The 16906-nt window shown below is 42.9% G+C and overlaps 1 protein-coding gene and 1 pseudogene across 2 annotated transcripts in view; both read left to right on the plus strand.

Annotated features, from left to right (window-relative positions):
• Positions 1 to 1095: 1095 nt before the first annotated feature.
• Positions 1096 to 16906, plus strand: part of yap1 (Yes1 associated transcriptional regulator) — a 131299-nt gene continuing 115488 nt past the window's right edge. The window contains exon 1 of one of the 2 annotated variants that reach the window (XM_043691121.2): positions 1096 to 1790. In XM_043691121.2, coding sequence (XP_043547056.1) covers positions 1246 to 1790 — 545 coding nt within the window. In that variant the 5' untranslated portion in view covers positions 1096 to 1245. The remainder of the gene's footprint in view (positions 1791 to 16906) is intronic. The other variant, XM_043691120.2, reaches the window with a different exon arrangement.
• Positions 13804 to 16642, plus strand: LOC148149697 (RNA-binding protein with multiple splicing 2 pseudogene; annotated as a pseudogene).

Below are 16906 nucleotides of genomic sequence, written 5' to 3' on the forward strand. Positions count from 1 at the left end.
CCACCAAATGTCATCGTCACGCATCCAATATACCCTGCAAATCAAATCCACTTTCTGAAACAATTTGTCATACCTGCATTATAGCATCGTGGAATGAAACGATACCAATTGAGAGCAGTCTTCATGGTGATTGATTTTCCCGGATATATTGCGTTGTATTCCCCAGCCCCAACAGAACGATTACAGAAAGCACTATCTGCCTGTGTGTGGTCTGGGAAGCCGGGCCGGGTGGACATATCTGCAGAACAACTTTGTATAATGCGCATTCTCTCTGTAGTTCCCGCAAATAACCGCCATTAGCTTCGAGAGTGGTTACTGTCTACAAGGGTTTAACTAAAATTTGGGATTTGAGAAAGATCGGAAACAGAATTCCCATGCAGACCCTTCCTTAAGAAAATTATTTTGTTTTATCGAGATGGTTTACAATTCAGGGAAAGGGTAGAGAACTTCAGCCGTTAAACAATGGGATGAAAACTTTCCCTTCCTCAAACTCAAACATTGTGCGGTACAGTGTTCAGGATAATAACAAAACCATGTTTACATTTTCAAAACTTTGGAAAACGCTGCATTTTGAGTTCGTGCACGCACATTTTTTCGAATGTTTTCTGCAACACGAGGGAGGGGGAGAGACAGGGAAGGGGGAGAGACAGGGAATGGGGGAGAGCCAGGGAAGGGGGAGAGGGAGGGGGTGGGGGGGAGAGGGTAGGGGGGAGAGACAGGGAGGGGGTGGGGGGAGAAGGAGGGGGTGGGGGGAGACGGGGAGGGGGGGCAGGGGGAGAGAAGGCGGCATTGAGGAGGGAGGGGGGAGAGAGGAGAACAGGGGAGGGAGTGAGGGAGGGGGAGCGGGGGTGGGAGAGCGGGAGTAACTGAGGCAAGTCGAGGGCGAACCGTACCATCCCGCGGGGAGGGGGCGGTCAAAGGACAAAACCGAATCAAAGTTAAAGATCCCCCCCCCCCGGGGGGCCCAGAATGGGCTCCGCCCCGCGTGACGTCAGCGGTCACGTGCACAGTAGGAAAAGTTGTGAAAGTCTCTGCAAACTTTCCCAGCGGGAGGAGCGAGCGCGAGCGCGGGCAGAGAGTTCCAGAAGGTTCCGCTCCTGAAGCGGAGCGCGGCCGGGGGGGGGGAAACTGGCGCCATCCGCCGCCTGAGGGAACTCTGGAGAGAGTCAGTGTGTGAGGGAGCGGGACAGTGAGTGTGAGGGCACGGCAGGAGGCACCGGGCGGGCCGGCCGGCCGGTTTGGCGGATGGATCCGGCTCAGCAGCAGGGGACCGGGACCGGGACGTCTCCGGCGGCGGGGTCGGGGGCAGCGGTGCCTCGGGCCGGCCACCAGATCGTGCACGTCCGGGGGGACTCGGAGACCGACCTGGAGGCCCTCTTCAACGCCGTGATGAACCCCAAGAACTCGAACGTGCCGCAATCTGTGCCGATGCGGCTCCGCAAACTGCCCGACTCGTTCTTCAAGCAGCCCGAGCCCAAGAGCCACTCCCGCCAGGCTAGCACTGACGGGCCGAATGCTCCGTCGCTGCAGCCCCAGCATGTGCGGGCTCACTCCTCGCCGGCCTCCCTGCTCAGCGCCGCTGCCGTTACCGCCTCCGCTCCCCCAGCATCGGGGTCCTCCGGCTCCTCGGGCTCGGCCTCGCCCGCCGCTGCTGCAGTACCGCAGGGAAGCGGCTCTTCCCCGGCCTCCGCTCACCTCCGGCAGGCTTCCTATGAGATCCCCGACGATGTACCTCTCCCCCCGGGCTGGGAAATGGCGAAAACTCCCTCGGGCCAGAGATACTACTTAAAGTAAGTCGTTTCCAGTTTATATATTCACCCCGTTCTCCTGTCCCAGGGATGGGGTGCAGTGTGTTTGGTTCCAATTTAATCTGGGGGGTGGTGGGGGGGGAATCAAATTGCAAAGATGGGATGGTTCTGAGTGTCTAAAGTTCAGGAGTGTAAGTTTGGCCAATACCTACCTCTCCTTTTGCTGGGTGAATGTGTGTAACTATTGCAGTCTGAAGGAAATCACTGGTTACTCTCACCCAGGTAATGGGTGTAGCAGTGACAGGGTTTGATTTAAGTCCGAACTGCTGAGTGTGACAGGAACCGATTCTTTTTTCTTGGAACTGCAGCGTTGCTGACCCCGGTATCGAAGTGTGTGTGTGTGTGTGTGGGAGGAAAAGGAGCTGGTTTTGTTGTGGTTCGGTTATAAAACCGCTCACTTCCCGCGGTGACAGGCGCCTGGGTTTTGAGGGGAGACCTGAGTGAGTGCAGAAAGCTGCTCTCTAACAGTTTGCGAAGCAATGTGCAAAGTTCACGCCCGCTTTCTGCAGCCCTGTGTGTCTCAGGGTGGATGGGGGCCGTCCTTATAACTTAAACTAAAATCCATTCTCTGAGACAGTTGTCCCTGAGCTGTTCATCCATTTGGACGTGTAGATGTTAACATTTAAATATTTGGTTCCCGTATGGCTGGAATGAGCGGGTTAGTGGATCCAGAAATAATCAGCAGCTTTGTATTTGGCGACACCCCTTTCACCTACTGACCCGGACTCAAAATTTCATGCTGGGTTTGAGTTTCATCGATTTCGTATTCCGCTGGACGACCCCGAATTTTCAATCCAACAAATTCCGTTTATGTTAAGAGTTTCGTTTCATTTGAGTATATTGTAAAAGTAATCAAGTAAATTCATGTTTACGCAGAGGGAGACTGTCTAACTTTATTTTTAAAGACTTTCTAACGTTATAGTTTTGATAAATAATGAAGGCAATGCGATCTGAATTAGTCGCCCCTGCCCGCATACGCTTTCGTGGAAATGGTTTTCCGTTTGATCCGATTTGAAGGAAACTGAACATTGCAAAGTTTCACTTCCCTCGCGGCGAGGCCAGGCAACGAGCTGTATCCATTTGAGTGTCCGATTACTTGGGGAACAATAGTACTCTGTAGGAGCCCGACTGTACAAAAGTCCACATGTCTAGCAGGAGTCACTGCACTGGGTCCAACGTTTGTTCCCTTGCAGACGGCTCGAGCCAACTATTGAAACAACGGCATGCTGACCAGGATGTTTCTTTAAGCAAAAGAGTAACGTGGGAAGTCGGGACTAAACCTACTTGTAAAGTTTCTCCACATTGTGACCTTTCTCCCGCATCGGGGGGGGGGCACGAGCCTGGGCACAGTTGGCAGATTTCAAGCAGTGAAGAATATGTATATCCGAGATGGTCATCCTAAATCGTAATTTTTAATTGTCTACTGTAACTTTTTATCGCTGATCTGGCATTCAAATAGGCTTTAGTACAAAGTTAATAAGTTGTAAAGCGTGCAAGTTTGCAGGCATACTTACTTTCAACAACACAATAATGCATTTGCTTTCAACTGTTAAACTGTTTTGCTGTTCTTGCTGGCGACCAGATTGTCTACAACTCTCCTCAATCATGTCTTTTAATCGATTCCGATACATCTTAAATCTTCTCAAAATTTCGACACACTAACCACTCCAAGTCTAAATAAAACATGTAATGAATCATTTGATTTGATTTATTATTATCACTCATTCAAGATAGTGATAAGTATTGGTGTTCTTGAATCTGTTACGTGTTTTCAAACTTTTATCTTCCCAATGGAAGAGTATAACTGGAATGGGAGGAGTCTTTGATTATGTTGGCCGCTATGGAAGGAAGACTGGTTTTCATGATGCACTGGGATGTGTTCATAACTCACTAATTTCTTGTGATCTTGGGCATTGCAGTTGCCATACTAAGCTGTGACAATCCATATAAGATTCTTTCTATGATGCATCTGCAAAAATTAAGTCATTGTGGACATAGTGAATTTCCTTAGCATTGAGGAAGTAGAGGCTTTGCAGTGCTTTCTTGACTGTAGCATAGATGTGAATGGACCAGGAAAGATTAGTGATATTTACTCCAAAACTTGAAGCTCTTGACCACCTCTACCTCACCATTGATGTAGACGGGTGTGTCCTCTGCTCTGCTTCCTGAAGTCAGTGACCAGCTCCTTTGAGGGAGAGATTGTCTTGCCACTAAACTGTCCATCTTTTCTCTGTACTTTCTTATCATTTGTAGCTTTGCCCACTGTCGTAATTGAAATTAACAGTATAGAAGGAACAATTTTGTTATGGGATGCGATTAATATTAAAAGGTAAGCACTACAGTTTGTATTTTGTTGTGGTCATCCAAAGTTGCAAATAACCTGACCCAAATTGATCATTCAGTTTACTGTTGATTCAAACGCAGAGAGAAATCATCTGCTCTATCAGTGGGAGACTTTGAAGGTGAGCATCTCAGTAGGTGAAATGGTGGTGTACTCAAACTTTGCCAGCTTTTTGTCTCTGCCAAAATCAGTCTGTGCAGGAAAGTCTATGTTCAACCTTCCCACTAAGTGCACTGTTTCTTAGTCTGTGGTCCTAACACTGCAGGATTGCTGTTTGGTTGTAGTCAAGGCCTCATCTCTGGCATTACTGTTCGTGAGAGGAGCTAACGGGTCCTGTTGGGGTGGAGGTGGGGATAGATGGAGAGTATTTTCTAATACAGATATTAATACCAGGCCAGTGCTGACTCGCATATGATTTGTCAGGCTTTCCCTAAAAGAGGCAGTGTTGCATTTCCTGACCGATCTATTGGCTCCTGATATCCCCAATGTTTAATATGGATTTGCCAACCGTTACTGTAAATAACATGTATATACTGTTGGACTGGTACTTTGTTTCAAGCAGGAATCTTACAGAAATGGATCCATTCTTTTCTAAACTTAAACTGAAGTTTCCAGATATCCAAGGCTGCAAGACTTGCTATTATTTTATAAAAGTTCAGCCTTGTGAAGACTGATTTATCTGAAGATGTGTGGTCTTGGTCTTCGCTGTTCCTGTTTGTTCGCTAATGGAGCTGGAACCTCATTTACACTTGTTTTCTGTTTTCTTCATGATCTTTGGCTTGATAGTCATGTACCAACCTGGACCAGGGACTTTCCAGATACCTGTCAGATCTTTTTTAAGTCTATATGAACGCTGGCCATGACGTAGGTACTTGTCAGAATATGGTAAGTTTTATTTGAAATGGAGGGGCTGTCTGTATCATTTTGGTTGGAGAGCCTCAGGCTAGTTGTCGTCTCAATGAATTGTCAGCAACAATTGAATTGTCTTTATTTAGTTCAGCTCCATGACCACATGGGTTTGCAGAAGATTAGCGTCACCTGATCAGCTGTATTGGGTGCTAGTGTCATATAGTTGTCAGTAATTTCTGAGTGGCCTTTGGATTTTGGACATAAGAGTTGGAAAGTGTGATTAAGGTACGGAGCCTGTATCCTGGAGACTTGAGTGGTAACAGAAACCTTAATGCAGTAATGCTGCATTTTGGCAGTATCATCTTGCTAATACAAGCTTCTGTGGCTGTTAATTCCAGTTTGATCAATGAAATTTTAACCAGCAGAAACCAGAGTGATTCAATTTTTATTCTGAAACTATTAATTTGTTCATCAGATAGTATCTCAGATATATTACTTATATCTGAGATACTATCTGATATATAATATAATATATCAGTAAAATATAAGTAATTCATTATTTTATTTGGGAAAAGTAATTGTTACTTTTTCTCAACTGAATCTCACAGGTTTATTAACCTGCCAATTAACTGCACTTTTTATATCAATTAAAAGATGAGGTGCCTTTGTGTTGTGTTCTGAGAACTATGTTAATTTACAAATTAAGATTTAGGTACTGGTTATCTCTTGTGTGTGCTGTTTTAATATCTAAAAAATCTAGAAATCTTCAGCTGCAAGTACATTGTTTGGTTCATGCTGAAACCTCAGTTCAGTCACTGAAACCAACAGAGTCTTGTTTTGTAAGGCATCAGGTTTGTTACAGCATAGATACATGCAGTGATTGTAAGCATATATTTGTACTGTAATAGACTGTTTGGGACGTTTGCAACTTTGTCCTCAATAAAAGCTATTCTATTCTAAAAAGGCAAAAGTGTGCTAAACAAGTTGGAATAAAATAACTCACTGTGCATTAGAGCACCAAGTTGCAGGAGCTTGTTGTAGCGATTACTACCAGGAAAAAGAACAGTTTTATTTCCTGATGGGTCTTTCTGCAGCCAGAATGAATTTATGATTTAGTCATACTGTCATATAGCATGGAAACAGACCCTTCAGTCCGACCAGTCCACACCAACCATGTTCCCAAATTAAACTAATCCCACCTGCCTGCACTTGGCCCGTATCCCTCCAAACAGGTCTTATTCAGGTACTTATCCAAATGTCTTTTAAATGTTGTAACAATCCTTCCTACCAAAACAGGGTAAAATAAGTACTTGAGCAATTTACAGATTAATTGAAAATGTTGAACTGAAATGGTTTTTGTGCATTATTTAGGATGTTGATGAGTAGTTGTCCTCTCCAGGTGAGTAGAATGTTTGCAACCTTAAAACCAAATTCCTCTTGAAGGATTTCCACTTGGTTTGGGAAAAAAAAAGTTTACACCAACCTTTAGAATCAGTGTGGAGCAGATTTCACTTCACATTGGTCAATATACAGTCCAATGATGTGCAGGTTAGGTGGATTAGCCATGCTAAATTGTACCATAATTTCCAGGGGTATGCAAATTAGGTGGATTAGGCATGGTAAATGTGGGGATAGGGATTAGATGCTCTTCAGAAGGTTGGTGCAGACTGAATGGGCCAAATGGCCTCAATTGCAGTACAGGGATTCTGTGAAACCTAGTGACCCAAGTCTGGAAGTATACTAGGTTTTTTGGAAGAGAGTCTACCATTGTGCTTTCGAGTGCACCTGAATTATACAAGATTTACAGAAAAATGCACAATGGTATGTTCTATGTCTGTTTAGCTACCTGACAATTTATTTTATGCTAAATGTTTTTACTGCTTGGTGAATAGGAATGCATGAAGTATTTGAATATAGAGTTTGGCTTTCCTGCTGAACTGAGACCAACCTAAGCATTGCGTAGACTGCACAAAAAAATTTCAAAAATAGTTCACAAAATTGTAACTCTTGTAAAACTTGCTCTTTATTGTCTCTAGCAAAAACATTAATAAGCCGATGTGTATCATTAAGTGGCTGAGTGCAGCATGAGCAACATTATGATAACAGGTAAATTGTAGTTAGTTATGGTACAATTTAAGAGAAAAGAGATATGAAAGTTCACTTTCATAGAATTCTTTTGATTATATAGTGTTTAAAATTTGGAAAACTTAATTGAAGTTGTAGTTGAGGGGTCAAGAACAAGTGACCATATGTCAAACAAAAATGCATTTTCTAGAACTTTTGCAAAAACACAGGCTATCCCAAAGCTGCCTTTTACAACCAATAAAACCCCTTTCTTTACTGAAGTAGCTATTATACCACAGCAAATTCCCCACACAATTAAAATCAGCATGTTCCATAGCAGTATCTAAATAGGAGCAAGAGTAGGCTTTTTGATTAATCAAGTCTTCTCTCCAGTGCAGTAAGATTGTGGGTGTTCCTCTGGCTGAACACTATGCTCTCTCTAATAACCGTTGATGGCTTTAGAATCAATCCATTTTATTCTTGACTATTGATTGACATGTCCTCTAGCACTAAGCAGTTGAGAATTCCACAGGTGCACTAAGTACAAGTTATCCTTATTGCAGTGTTAACCCATCTATACTGTATCCTCATAACATGGCCCCTGTGTAGATATCTTTGCTGAACTTTTTCTTTGACAGGCATCTCTCTCTCCTTGGGTAAGGAGACCTTTGTTGCATGCAGTATTCCAGTTGGGTGCTCCCGTCCACTCATCCTCTGGCAATGAAGGCCAGCATACCTTTCGTCATCTTAGCTGCATGTTGTACTGTATGCTTGCATTCAGTGTAAAGTATGCATTCTTTGTACATTAAAATTTCTCAAGTTATTACCATTTAAATGATACTATATTATATTTCCTACCAAAGTGGACAATTTTGTAATTATAGTAATGTCATTTTCCCAATCGCCCAACTTGTCTAATTCTTCCTCGCCATTTGCAATTGCTCCTGGTTTTGTCTTCAACAAATATGGGAATATTTCCCTGAATTCCCTCATTCAAATCATTGACAGAGTTGTGAAGAGCTGGAGTGGATCACCACCACTGAACTCTGTAGTGCATCAATAGTCAACGCCTTCCACTCCAAAAAAGCCATTTGTTCCTACTGTTATCTGTCTGATGACCAATTTTCTACTACTCTATTACCCTAAATTCTATCTTTATCAAAAGCTTCCTGAAAATCCAAGTACTGTACTAGGGTCTCTGATTTATGACCATCTGATGTATGAATGAGATTCCATAAGAGATATATTAATATTAATATTAAAAATCTGACAGGTGAGCCTTGCATCGCGATTGAATGGCTATTTTATGTTGGCTTGCATTGTTCCAACTCTTACAGATTGACTTGAAAATGTACTCAAACTTCAATTTGAGGGCTGCCTTTACACTACATTGACTGGTTTTCTCTTATTTGACAAATTGCATCCTTGGCAAATCTCAGTAGGTTGGTCAAATGTGATTTCCTGGATGTAGGTTTGCTCGCTGAGCTGGAAGGTTCATTTCCAGAAGTTTCGTCACCCAACTAGGTAACATCTTCAGTGTGCCTCCGGGCGAAGCACTGTTGATAATTCTGCTTTCTATTTATATGCTTGGGTTTCTTTGGGTTGGTGATGTCATTTTCTGTGACATTATTTCCTGTGGTGACGTCATTTCCTGTCCTTTTTCTAAGGGAGTAATAGATGGGGTCTAACTCGGTGTGTTTGTTGATATAGTTCCGGTTCGAATGCCATGCTTCTAGGAATTCTCGTGCGTGTCTCTGTTTGGCTTGTCCTAGAATGGATGTGTTGTCCCAGTTGAAGTGGTGTTCTTCCTCCTCTGTAAACTTGAGTGGAACAACACATCCATTCTCGGTCAAGTCAAACAAAGACATATGCACTGTTCTTTTAATTAAGTTACCCAGTCTACTGCAGCCTCCTTACCCCTCATACCATCATAGTTTCCTTTGTTTAGGTGTAGGACTCTATCGTCAGATTTTTTTATTTCACTTTCTACCAAATGAAAAATTTGATGTTGTGGCCCCTCTTCCATAAAGGTTCTTGTGTAGCAAGATAATTATCTAAACTTTTCTCATTGCACACAATCAGATCTAGGATATCATATTCTTCTTTTAGTTTCTTAGTGTACTGATCTAAGAAAACATTGTGCATACACTTCAAGAATTCATTCTTCACCTTATTGCACATGTGGTTTGTCCAATCTCTAAGATTAAAGTTACCCATCATTATTGTAGCACCCTTACCACATGCATCTCTAATTTCCTGTTTCATGCCACCACCCACCTTACCACCATTGTTTGGAAACCTGTAGATCTCACCTGCTAACTCTCTTCCATCCTATATTTCTTAGCTTCATGCATTCTGATTCTACATCTAAGTTTTCCATCTCACTATCCGTTCTATTGCTAGAAACATTATTCTACTTCTGTTGTTGTTTGCATCCTTTCTAAATATTGAATTACCTTTGATATTCTCTTCTCGGAGGAGAAAGTGAGGACTGCAGATGCTGAGATCAGAGTTGAGAGTTGGTGCTGGAAAAGCACAACTCCTGCTTTCTCCTGCTCTGATGCTGCCTGACCTGTGTTTTTCCAGCACCACACACTCAACTATTCACTTCTCAACCCTGGTGACCTGTCAGTTTGCACACTATGCACTTAAGGATGATATGTTTAGATTTTGTTTCTCAATATTTTCACGCATTAGTTTGGCCTTGGTGATGGCCCTAACTTCCTTTGCCTTCCCCTTTTGCTATATCCTTCTGTCTTTCATTTCTAATTTTATCTCCCTTTCTCTGTCTCTCCATTTAATGTTTCCTCAAATAAAGATGTAGTAATGTTCAGATAATCAGCTTAAATGTTGATTATCCATATTGTCAAGAGTGCTGGTGAGGAATGTCTTGACATCAGTGTTGACTCAGGAATGTTTATCTCAAACCAAGAAGGCAGGCATTGCATTATTTTGGCGCATCCATAATTCATGATTAGATTGAGTAGGTGGTTGAGGAAAAATAGTTAAAGGAATATGGGAGTAGGAAGGTTACATAGGTGGTGTGAACAACGTCATTGAGGATAAATGCACTAACAGATGAATTAGACTGAAGCAGCCCTGTGTTGTGACTCATACCTCTTGTTAATAAGAATTTGGGGAATATCTGGAATTGTAAGCTAGTTTCACTATTTTGGTGACTGTGGAAAGTCAAACACCCATCTGTTTTATTAATATCCTTTTTATTTATTTTCTACGCTAATTCCCCTGCCCCACTTCAAACAGACTTGCTTACAGGCTTTTGAAAATCCGAATCCAGCTGCACGCTCTGTTTATATTTGTATTAGGCTGCTGCTTAAATCAATTCAAATGCTACTGAGCAGTTTTTGTTGCAATCTTAGAGGCATCTGGTGCCAGTTTGTCTTAAAGTATCAAATCCAGCTTCAAGCATTAACATCTCTCAGTTCTGCTGTTGTTCAAGATTTGAAACAAGAACCCACTCTTCCTGCAGCATAGCAGTCTAAACTTGTAGAGGCACAGCGAGTCAGACAGCATCGGAGGAGCAGGCAATCCTTCGTTAGTCTGAAATGTTAACTTTCCTGCTGGTCAGATGCTATCTGACTGCTGTGCATTTCCAGCTTCAAATCTATTGACTCTGCTTCCAACATCTGCGGTCATTACTAATTCCTCGTCTCAACTCTTATTTGTAAAAGAAATTGGAAAAATAAAATATATTCTTCCATTTCTGAAATGATTATGAAGCCATTTGTTTTACAGACAATTAGAGAAAGGGAACAAACTGAGGGGGGACCTTGTAGAGGTTTTTAAAATCATGAGGGACATAAAATAGGGTGAATAGCCAATGCCTTTTCCCCAGGTTGGGGAAGCCCAAAACTTAAGGGCATAGTTTTTAAGGTGAGAGGGGAAAGATATAAAAAGGGCCTAAGGGACAACATTTGAATGCAGAGGGTGGTGTGTGCATGAAATGAGTTGCCACAGGAAGTCAGAGAAGCTGGTATAACTACAGCATTTAAAAGGTATCTGGATGGATACGTAAATAGGAAGGGTTTAGAAGGACATGGGCCAAATGCTGGAAAATGTGACTAGGCCAGATTTGGATGTATGATTACGGATTAGTTAGACCGAAGGGTTTACTTCTGTGCTGTATAACTCTTTAAGCACTGGCCTTATCAGAAGACCTCACATTCCACATGTGAATGAGGAAAGGAACAGCTGGTTTGATTATCATAGTAGGCAAGTTCATATATTCATCAAAAGTTCGTGTTCTTGAAATATTACAAAATGCTTCTGGGTATTTGGGTTTTCATGATGTAAACTAACTAGCAACACAAACTAATGATGGCTTTTCCTCTGGCTTTTAGTTGGCTCATTGCATCTATTGAATTGGCACTGGTTTATGATATTAACAATAATGTAGGTTTCAGAGGCATGGCAAATCTTAAATTGTTTTGTCACCATGACTTTTGTTCAAAATCAATTTTCAGACTTGGTTGACCTACCTATGCTTTCACAGATGACATGAAAGGTCATGTTAACCAGCACCAAACCAAGATTTAATGTGAATAGTTTACGACTAGCTAAATATACTGACAAATAAATGGTATTAGAGTACATTGGATGAATTTAGTTGATTTGAATTGACTTGATGCTTTGTTTGTGAAGGGTACATTACAATGCTGATGTGACTTAGTGGGTAGCCTGTAAATACTATGATTCAGATTAAGTCACAATGCAAAGGTTTGAGCAGCAAATATGTGAAGGTATGTTTGGGCCCTTTGATCCTGAAGAGGGAGCGGATAAATGGAAATTTGCCATGGCGAGGTGTTGGTATTGAAGGAAGAGTGGACCAGGGTCTCCCGGAGGGGATTGGTCCCTGCGGAAGGCGGGGAAGAGAATGTGTCTGGTGGTAGCAGAAATGGCAGCTGATCTTCTGATCATTATATTAAGATGGATAAGTCCCCAGGGCCAGTCCAGATTTATCCTAGGTTGCTAAGCCGCTGGCGAAGATCTTTGCTTCCTCACTCTCCATGGGAATTGTGCCGGAGGATTGGAGGGAGGTGGATGTTGTACCTTTTTTCAAGAAGGGGAATAAGGAAATCCCTGGCATTTACAGACCAGTCAGTCTTATGTCTGTGGTCAGCAAGGTTTTGGAAAGAATTGAGGACTGATTAAAGGCAGTCAGCATGGCTTTGTGAGGCGCAGGTCATGCCTCTCAAATCTTACTGAGCTCTTTGAAGAGGTGCCGAGACAGGTAGACTAAGGTCGAGCAGTGGATGCGGTGTATGGATTTCAGCAAGGCGTTTGGTAAGGTTCTCCGTGGTAGGCTCATTCATAAAGCCAGGAAGTATGGGATACAGGGAGATTTGGCTGTCTGGATTCAGAATTGGTTGGCTGACAAGGCAGAGTGGTTGTAGATGGAAAGTATTCTGCCTGGAGGTCAGTGTTAAGTAGTGTCCCACAGGGCTGTGTTCTTTGTCGCCGCCTCATTGTAGTTTTTACAAATGACTTGGATGAGGAGGTTGAGGGATGTGTTACTAAATTTGCCAATGGTACAAAGCTTGGATGTGCCATTGATAGCATCGAGGGCTATTGTAGACTGCAGTGTGACATAAACCGGATGTAGAGCTGGGCTGAGAAATGGATAAGTGTGAACTTATGCATTTTGGAAGGTTGCACTTGAATGCTGAATATAGGATTAAAGACAGTATTCTTGGCAGTGTGGAGGAACAGAAGGATCTTGGTGTTCAAGTGCAAAGATCCCTCAAATTTGCCACCCAAGTGGGTAGGGTTGTTAAGAAAGTTTATGATGTTTTGGCTTTCGTTAACAGGGGGATCAAGTTTAGGAGCTGTGAGGTTTTGCTAAAGCTTTAAAAGTCCCTGGTGAGACCACACTTGGAATATTGTGTCCAGTTCTGGTTGTCCCATTATAGGAAAGATATGGAGGCTTTGGAGAGGGTGCAAAGAAGATTTACCAGGATGCTGCCTGGACTGGAGGGCTTGCCCTATGAAGAAAGGTTGACTAAGCTTGGACGTCCTCTCTGGAGAGGAGGAAGAGGTGACCCAATCGAGGTTTATAAGGTAATGAGAGGCATGGATAGTCAATAGCCAGAGATTTTTCCCCAGAGCAGGATTGACTGGCACGAGGGATCATAGTTTTAAGATATTAGGAGGAAGGTGTGGAGGAAATGTCAGAGGTAGGTCCTTTATGCAGACAGTTGTGAATGTATGGGATGCATTGCCAGCGGTGGTGGTGGAAGTAGAATCATTAGGGACATTTAAGTGACTGCTGGACATGCAATTGGACAGCAGTGAATTGTGAGGTGCGTAGGTTATGTTATTTTAGATTAGTAATAATCTTCGGGGCAACGTCGTGGTCTGAATGGCCTGTTCTTTGCTGTACTGTTCTGTGTTCTATGTTCTTGATGTGGATGCTGGTGGGTGAGGAAAAGGGGATCCCTATCACTGTTGCTGGAGGGAAGAGAAAGGGTGAGGGCATAAGTGTGGGAGATGGATTGGACTCAATTGTTGACAGAGCCCTCAACTGGGTCCGACCCATCACTTGCACCACTGCCCTCTCCCCCGCTCTTCCATTCTGCAAAAGCGATAAGGATTCCCTTGTCCTTACCTATCATTCCATCAGCATCCAGAAGATCATCAGCTGCTTTTGCTGCCACCACTGACACACCTTCCCCTCCCCTCCCTTCTGCAGGGAACGTTCCCTCGGGATAGCCTGGTCCACTTTCCCTTCACTGTTAACTCTTCTCCACCCCACAGCTGCTGAAGCTGTAACACCTGACTGTTTACCTCCTCCCTCCTTCGTATCAAAGGGCCCAAACATACATTTGGTGAAGCAGCATTTTACCTGCACTTCTCACATTCTAGTCTACTGCATTCATCTGCACAATGTGATCCACTCTACAATGGGGAAATGAAATGTAGACTAAGTGACTGCTTCACAGAACATATATGTTGTGACTGCTAAAAATACTGAGCTTCTGGTTGCCTGCTACTGTAACACACCATCCCTGGCCAACGTTTGACTCGGGCTTGCTGCAGTGTCCTAGTGAGCTCAGTGCAAGCTGGAGGAACAGCCCCTCATTTTCCGCCTAGGGACCCTGCAGCCCTCCAGACTTTGCCTTGGAACCTTTTGACAGTCTTGCGTGGACTGTTTAGAGAGTTAGAATTGAGTGATATAATGAATAGAAGAGATGGGTGTCGATGGTCATTGAAAGTTTAAGTGAATGGGCAGAAGAGATTCAAGGTAGGAAAAATGAGATCTCACATTAGACCTTTCGGAAATGTTTAGGTTGGCCTAATGATCGGGCAACTAGAATCTGTGGATGAGCAAATGGATTGTAGAGTCCAGGTGCAAATTAGGAGTTATTTTTCATATGGAAAAATTTTAAAAGCTAATAGGATGCTGACCTTAATGTTGAGAGGGCTAAAATCCAGAGAGGTGAAAATTGTGTTTAAGTATAACTCTTGTTCGAGCTTTCATTTGATCTCACCTGGAATGCTACAGTCTGTGCTGAAGAAGCCACTTATCTCAGTTGATCAAGATGTGGTATGGAATAGAACAAGCAGGACAGGTCAGTCCTGCACTTGTTGATGTAGTTGTCAGAGCCTATCTCCTATCTTTGCTCCATAATAACATTACTACCTGTCACGCACTGCAGTTGCCAAAAGATCTTGGATCCTCCTTGCCTTTGGGATTATGTGGAAATGGCTGTGAAAGCATCATGGAATCTTTTGATAGGGGATTGGATTATACTAATCTGCATTTAACTGTTTTTAGGAAATTGCTTTGCTGCTATCTATGAATTTGTTACCTAGGAGAGAGTGCACTACAGATTGGCAAGGACAATGGGTTGAAAGTGTTAAATTGAGAGGGGGCTGCACAGACTAGACTTTAATTACCGAATGTAGTATTGGGGATGCATGTATTTAAGGGCCACCTGGAAATACTGTAAGTTTTTGCACTTTTGACATTCTGGAGTTTTAAGGGCTTTGCTATGTGATTCCTTGCAGCTGAAGCCAACAGTCTAATATCTGTTGTGGTATACCTACTGTCTACAGGAAATCAAGTGACTTTGCGGAAACAACCAAGCAAAGTTTTCAAGGATATAAGAAAAGTCTTTATTGTCTAATGTTACCCATTGTGCACTCACCACCAAGCCACATTTCACCTGCCTGGTGTAGGGATACACAATGGATTCAGTCAGCTCCCCAGTCATGAGCACTAAAAGTGATGAAGCTAACAAGTGTGAAGAGGTGGTCTGTACACTTTTTGTCAGTAGCCCTCCTTTGGATATTAAATCATGTGAGCTTTATCTTCTCTTTCAACCATTTAAGGAATATGAAGGTTCACTGATCAAGCTAACATCAAAATGGCCAGTTGGCTTTGTTACATTTGATAGCAGAGCAGCAAAGAATGCATTAAATAGCATTCGATTTGATCCCGAAAATCCTCAGATTCTTTATTTGGAATTTGCAGAGACGAACACAAACATGGCCAAAAGCAAACTGACAGTTACACCTAACCCCACAAATATGCACCCTGCCTTGGGAGCACAATTCATTGCACTGGGCCCCATGACCTTGCAGGAACAGCACTTTTCCCTGTATCTCCAAAGGCCTAGGTCCCCTATCCACTGTACACAACAGAACAGACCCCTGCCATTCCACATACTGCATTCACTTATCCTGCTACTGCAGCTGCTGCTCTTCACGCTCAGATGCACTGGTATCCTCCATCTAAAGCATCACTGCAAGAATGGAAGTCTCGTCAGTATTGTTAAGTATTTAACTGCCCTTATCCAAGACGGCCCTAGATTGGGTTGGGATATCTGGTCAGCATGGACGGGTTGGACCGAAGGGTCCGTTTCCATGCTGTACATCTATGACTCTAATTCAGATTTCTTCATGGAGTGATCCCTGAGGGCAGACTGTATTTAGTTTTCAGTTTGGACTTTACTGATGATTTAGATAACTGGCTCGTTTCCACTTAACATGGAGGGCGTGGAGTGGTCACTAAGGTCTGTAGATTTAAGAACTTTATTATTGAACTCTTTTTTTCCATGTGGGAGGACCCTGGGTCTCCTATCTGCTTCATGGACTAGTAATTCTTATTCTAATCATTGCATTGTGTCACAACTTGAATACGGGCTGTCAGATTCTTATGAATAAGCTGGTTGTGCCTTTTTCAGCCCCATTTAGTTGGTTATCATGGAATGATAAAAGAAAGGAATGAGGGAGTGACATGGCTGGTGTCTAGTGCACATGACTGACTGATTTAAAACCCTGTATAAAGGGAGGCTGGTTCTCTTGTTCGGGGAGCCTTGCTTGACATGCTCTGCCATCATCGGGAAGAGTGTTAAGTGGTCCTCCAAAAGCTAGTAATTGCTGAACTAAATCGTGGCTGTTAATAGAAGTTGCCATATTGCAGTTGCATCAAGCGTGTAAGAATCTGAAGAAGGGAACGTTACAAACAGCACAGTTTAATATCTGTACTGACTAAGGTAGATTTTAGTCCTTACCTCCTTGCATTGCTCCATTGTAACAATGTGGCATAAGCCATGAATCTATGTTAACACTAATGGTGGGGCTTAATTATCTACACATTTTTTGAGTCATATAACAATACAGGGTTAATGGTAGTGTTTAATAAGGTTAAAGGAAAAGGTTTGCTTGATAACATGAAACACTTTCCCCTTGAGTTAGTCTAGAACAAGGGACATGACTTTTTTTGAAAGAGCTAAACTGTTCAAGGATGATTATAACCTTTCTCAAAGAATAGAGTAAATCTGGAACTCTGCATCCACGCAGTCTTGAGGCTGAATCATTT

This window comes from Chiloscyllium plagiosum, unplaced genomic scaffold (assembly GCF_037043375.1).
Source record: "Chiloscyllium plagiosum isolate Xiang-an unplaced genomic scaffold, Cpla_swu_hap1 HiC_scaffold_6, whole genome shotgun sequence".
NCBI lineage: Eukaryota > Metazoa > Chordata > Chondrichthyes > Orectolobiformes > Hemiscylliidae > Chiloscyllium > Chiloscyllium plagiosum.